General features: G+C 61.6%; 1 protein-coding gene across 1 annotated transcript; it reads right to left on the bottom strand.

Annotated features, from left to right (window-relative positions):
• Window positions 1-87: 87 nt before the first annotated feature.
• On the bottom strand, window positions 88-5,731 carry tgm2l (transglutaminase 2, like). The gene is given in 16 exon segments (XM_057052826.1): window positions 88-803; window positions 877-1,013; window positions 1,091-1,248; window positions 2,554-2,683; window positions 2,765-2,826; window positions 2,829-2,909; window positions 3,056-3,155; window positions 3,226-3,368; window positions 3,438-3,541; window positions 3,819-3,957; window positions 4,033-4,210; window positions 4,294-4,422; window positions 4,510-4,628; window positions 4,743-4,970; window positions 5,366-5,536; window positions 5,601-5,731. Coding segments are annotated over 16 exon segments (2,064 nt in total). The 5' UTR covers window positions 5,614-5,731; the 3' UTR covers window positions 88-631.
• Window positions 5,732-6,135: the final 404 nt, after the last annotated feature.

Here is a 6,135-nt window from a genome sequence, read left to right as displayed (position 1 = left end):
CGTCACCACCAAAAGGCTGTTTTCTGATTGGCCACCAGGGGGCGGGCGCTGGGATCTGTGGAGATCTACTCAAGAATGGAAGGATCCTCACGCAGGAGCCAGAGCTTTATTAGAATCTGAGAATAACAATTGATTTAAGGAACAACTCAAGTTTAGCCGAGACCCCACGAAACCTTCAGGAAGACGCATCGGTTCCTCTCATCTGCAGGTCACAACCAGGAAACCAAGCTAGCAGGTTTAGCAGAGCTAGCGCTCAGCTAACAGGCACGTCTGAGTCCACCAGTGAGCTGTTCTTTCAGGGTCCCTCAGGATCCATCAGGGTCCATCAGGATCCATCAAGGCCCTCAGGGTCCATCAGGGCTCCTCAGGATCCATCAGGGCCCCTCAGGGTCCATCAGGATCCATCAGGGCTCCTCAGGATCCATCAGGGCCCCTCAGGGTCCATCAGGGCTCCTCAGGATCCATCAGGGCTCCTCAGGATCCATCAGGGCTCCTCAGGATCCATCAGGGCCCCTCAGGGTCCATCAGGGCTCCTCAGGGTCCATCAGGGCTCCTGGGTCCAGTCTGGTGCAGGCTCCTGGGTCCAGTCTGGTGCAGGCCTCTGGCTCCTGTGTTATCCATTCCGTCCTCCTTAGTCACGCGAGGCCATCTGGGGGGGCTGTTTGTGGACGACCACGGTGGTGACGCCCTTCACGTCCTTCAGTCTGTCGGAGTCAAAGTCCACCAGGAGCCTCCTGACGCCGGTCCGCATCGGGGAGAAGGGCAGCGTGACGGACAGCTTCTGGCCTGGAGCTACAGAATCCCTAGAGGGAGAGAGGAGAGCCATGAGAGCCTTCTCCATCCCATCATCAGTGGTTTAGCTGCTGGGTCACTTACTTGACTTGGACCTGGGTAGCGGGCAGAAGTCCCGCCCCCTCCACCGTGAAGACGCCGCCCCTCAGAGGCACGGGGAGAGGGTTGGCGAAGGAGATGTGGGCGCTCACGCTTTCCCACACAACAGCTTTTCCAGGGACCTGCAGGAGCACATGATCGGTCACATGATGCTCCGGGCCGTGCGCCGTCCCACCAGGACCAGGACCCGTGCACTCACCTGCACCAGGAGTTCAGGTGTGCTGAGGGAGATGTTGGCCACCGCCATGACGGGGCGGCGGCCTGTGGGCGTCAGGAAGGCCTCCACCCTGATCAGGTGGTGCTCAGAGACACGGGCGGCGTAGTCGGCGTAACGCAGGCGCAGAACCTCCCTGTGGACTGGACAGACCATCAGAACCGACCCTGACCCCGACCCTGACCATGACCCTGACCCTGACCCTGACCCCGACCCAGAGCCAGACCCTGACCCTGACTCTAACCATGACCCAGACCCTGACCCTGACCCTGACCCAGAGCCAGACCCTGACCCTGACTCTAACCCTGACCCCCGACCCAGACCCTGACTCTAACCCCGACCCAGAGCCAGACCCCGACCATGACCCCGACCATGACCCAGACCCCGACCCAGAGCCAGACCCCGACCCAGACCCTGACCCTGACCCAGACTCTAACCTGACCCTGACCCAGACCCAGACCCTGACCCAGACCCAGACCCTGACCCTGACCCTGACTCTAACCCTGACCCTGACCCAGACCCTGACCCTGACCCAGACCCTGACCCTGACCCTGACTCTAACCCTGACCCTGACCTGACCCTGACCCTGACCCTGACCCTGACCCAGACCCTGACCCCGACCCCGACCCAGAGCCAGACCCAGACCCTGACCCAGAGCCAGACCCTGACCCTGACTCTAACCATGACCCAGACCCTGACCCTGACCCTGACCCAGACCCAGACCCTGACCATGACCCAGACCCTGACTCTAACCCTGACCCCGACCCTGACCCTGACCCACCCTGACCCTGACCATGACCCTGACCCCGACCCTGACCCAAACCCCGACCCTGACCATGACCCAGACCCCGACCCTGACCCCGACCATGACCCTGACCCTGACCCTGACCTGACCCAGACCCTGACCCTGACCCCGACCCTGACCCTGACCCTGACCATGACCCTGACCCCGACCCTGACCCAAACCCCGACCCTGACCATGACCCAGACCCCGACCCTGACCCAAACCCCGACCCTGACTCTAACCCCGACCCAGAGCCAGACCCCGACCATGACCCCCCGACCATGACCCCGACCATGACCCAGACCCCGACCCAGAGCCAGACCCCGACCCAGAGCCAGACCCTGACTCTGACTCTAACCCTGACCCAGACCAGACCCCGACCCTGACCCTGACTCTAACCCTGACCCCGACCCAGACCCTGACTCTAACCCTGACCCTGACCCTGACTCTAACCCTGACCCCGACCCAGACCCTGACTCTAACCCTGACCCCGACCCCGACCCCGACTCTAACCCTGACCCTGACCCTGACTCTAACCCAGACCCTGACCCAGAGCCAGAGCCAGACCCTGACCCTGACTCTAACCCTGACCCCGACCCACCCTGACTCTAACCCTGACCCTGACCCCGACCCTGACCCTGACCCCGACCCTGGAAGCACCAACCTGCGTGCGCGTGCACGTGCACGCCCACCGACCGTCTCTTGCACTCCCCCCGGAACAGAGCGTTGTAAGTTACAGCTTTGGCCAGAACCGTCAGTTGGCCTCCAGCCCCGGAGCCTTGGACGTTCTCCACCTGCACACAGAACCAACCCTGGACTCAGACATCAGGAACCGACCTGAGCCACCTGTGCAGGTGCCGCCGCCGCTCCACCACCTCCACCATCACATCGAAGTCGGTCCCGAACACAGGCGTGCCGTGTTTGATGGACAGCTGCAGCGGTTCTGGCGTCTGCTCGCCCGCCCCGGTTCTGTCAGCCGCCGCCCCGCCTTCACGTACACCTCCCTCTCCTTCCTGGAGCCTGCAGCAGCGAACAGGAAACAGAAGGGGAGGGGTTCAGAACCAGGACGGACCTGGATGGCCTCCAGGACGACTCCAGGTCCAACGTGTGGCCCCTGTCCTGGGTCCTGAAGGGTTCTTCCCCGACTGCCTCAGGCGTCTCGTTACCTTCGGGGTATTTGTAGAGCCGGGTGACGTCTTCTCTGGCGTCGCCAAACACACTTTTGGTGCTGATGTTCCTCCCCACGTTCGCCTGGTCCTCCCGGATCTGTCAGAATCAAGTCCAGCACTTTTTCACCAGGAACTTTGGAATAAACCGGAGGAGCACCTGTGGTCACCTTCTGCCGCCGGCCGTCTGCGTACGTGATCCAGTGGACGATGTCGGCGTTCACCTCCGCGAACACGAAGGGAGCGTCGTACTTCACGCCCAGGTTGCCCTCCTTGATGGCGGCCACTGGACACGGGCCACAGCAGAACTCCCCTGGAGAGCCCAAACACAATCAGCACCGTGGACGGACCCGGCGCGGACGCCGCTGTCCTCGGACCGTACCGTCACTGCGCTCCTGGGGGGTGGGGTCTAAGACCTGCCAGCCGTCGTGTCCTGGGGGGAGGTCCTCTCTCTTCATCCAGGCCTCCACCCAACAGTGGAAGTTCCTGCAGGCGTGAGCAGACGTGTCACGCTGGCCCAGAAGGTCCCGCTGGCCCAGAAGGTCCCGCTGGCCCAGAAGGTCCGCCGGCCCAGAGGGTCCCGCTGGCCCAGAAGGTCCCGCTGGCCCAGAGGGTCCCGCTGGCCCAGAGGGTCCCGCTGGCCCAGAAGGTCCCGCTGGCCCAGAGGTCCCGCCGGCCCAGAAGGTCCCGCTGGCCCAGAGGTCCCGCCGGCCCAGAGGGTCCCACTGGCCCAGAGGGTCCGCCGGCGGGGAGCTCCTCCTACCATTTGCTGTCCTCCCGGCTGCTGCCTGAGCTCTCCAGGCTGGCGTCCAGCAGCACGTCCACCGCCAGGTTCCCGTCCACGTCGTGGGCCGAGTTGAAGTTGGTGATGACGCGGGCGGGGATCCCCAGGCAGCGCAGCACTGTGGCGACAGGAACACGCCGCTCAGCCTCGGGCGCCACGGGACGCCCGACCCCGAGCCCCAACCGAGCCTCACCTGTGCAGGTGACGCCAGCAAACACCCAGCACTGGCCGTACTTGACCGCCCGGGTCCCGGACTGGCTCCACTGCCGGAGGACCGGAACGCTGCCGGTCCATCGACTTGGCGAGACACCGTCAGAGAAGGGCTCGGTCCAACGACCGACCAGCACCCCCCTGTCGTCATTGGCGTTCACCTGGGACACAGGTGAGCGAACCGTGAGTCAGCAGAGCCGGTCTGACGTTTGAGGAGATGAGGTTCTGGGAAAGAGCTCTTCACCATGGCCGTGATGGTTCTGCCGATGTAGACCGGATCACACCTGCGTGAAAGGTCCTTCAGCGAGTTCTTCAGCGCCTTCTTGGAGTTGTCCAGGACTTGGAAGCAGATGTCCAGCACATGGTCCTCAAACTACAACCCACAGAAGAAACAGGTGTGTGTGTGTGTGTGTGTGTGTGTGTGTGTGTGTGTGTGTGTGTGTGTGTGTGTGTGTGGCACCTGTCCATAATTCCAGGGAAGACTGTGGATGTAGTCCCAGCTCCCCGTGTAGATGATTCCATCCTCGTTCATGATGTATTCCTGGAGCAGACTTTCCTCTGGGAGGTACACTGTGTCATCTGAGACACACACGCACACGCACACACACGCACACACACACACACACACACACACCAGAAGCTTTAACCTGGGCGGGCCCAGGACGTGGGCCTTTCCTGGTTCCCTCGGCTCACCTTTGCACCAGGGGTTGAAGAGCAGGTGGAAGTGGCGCCCCACCTGCTCCACCATGTGACCACCTGGTGACATCACCAACACAGCCAGACGGTAGTGGCCTATGGCGGCGTCTGCTGGACTGTGGAGGGTGAGCAGCACGTCCTCCTGGACCCCCTGCTGCTGGAACCACCACTTGTCTCCAGCCCCCCGCTCCGTCTGCACCTTCACCACCTGCTCGTTCTTCACACCTGAGATCGAGACGCTTCAGCTTCAGCAGAAAGACCTGAACCATCGACCGACACGTTGATGTTTCTCACCCGTTTACACACGTCACACGAGGGGGTTTGCTCTTGTGACCCAGAAGGTGCTAATTTCGTTAGCGTGTTCTCGTGCTCTGCACCTGTGCACCCGTGCACCTGTGTCACGGCCTGGTAGGTTTCCTTATTGCTGAGACAGCTCGTGTCAGACTGAGGCTAAAGCTAGCTGAAGCTAAAGCTAGCCAATAAAGCACATCTCTAACACCGATGATAACGGGAGCCAGTCTGAGCTGGGGCGGCGCCGCGGTCGTGGTTACGTTGTTAGAACGAGAGCAAACACACCTGTTAGACCAGGTTAGATCATCAATGCTGCAGCACTCACTGACCCAGGTGCAGGACCAGGTCCAGGTAGTGTCGCGGGGGCAGAGCGCGGCGCCACTGCACCGCTACAGAGAAGGGTTGACCCCTGCGGACCACCAGCCGCTCTCCATCCATCTCCCTGGTACGGTGAGCCAGGTTGTTCTGGTGACTCCTCAGATCGACGCCAACCATCAGACCTGGAAGCAGCAGATCAGGATCCATCTCCTGCTGGCTGAGACCAGGACCTGAGTCAGGACTCACCCCTGCTGTCCATCCTGGATCCGTCCTCGGGACTCCTCGCCTCCAGTGCACCAGCCTCCTGTATTTATACAAGTCTCTCCCGGCCAGCCCCTCCCCTGTTACACACACACTCACACACACACACTCACACACACTCACAGTGAGTCACTTCACCTCGCCTGACCTCAGCGACCTCTGACATCACCAAAGATTTTCGATGTTCTCATAACCTTAAAATGGGGAATCGTGTCTCGTCTGTGCAACATTTGAAGTTAAGTTTAAAGCTGGAGAACTTGGTGTTGCTGGTGCGGAGGTGAAACACACGTCCTGAGGAACACCTGATCACAGCCTAATGAAGGGGGCGGGGCCAGAGGCTCCAGGAGGTGCTGCACGGGGCTCCTGCCGTTCAGGTCAAGGTCGCCACCACCTCCTTCATGTCCCTCCATCGCTGGTCCACACCTGCAGGGACAGGTCACAGGACGCGGTCCCCCCTGTCGTCACCATGGTGACCTGGTCTCTGGGACGTCTGGGTCAGAGGTCTTATCTTATCTCAGAG

The sequence above is a fragment of the Takifugu flavidus genome, chromosome 13 (assembly GCF_003711565.1).
Source record: "Takifugu flavidus isolate HTHZ2018 chromosome 13, ASM371156v2, whole genome shotgun sequence".
NCBI classification, from domain to species: domain Eukaryota; kingdom Metazoa; phylum Chordata; class Actinopteri; order Tetraodontiformes; family Tetraodontidae; genus Takifugu; species Takifugu flavidus.
The sequence above is the reverse complement of the archived record's forward strand: the minus strand, read 5'-3'. Positions and strand labels throughout refer to the sequence as shown.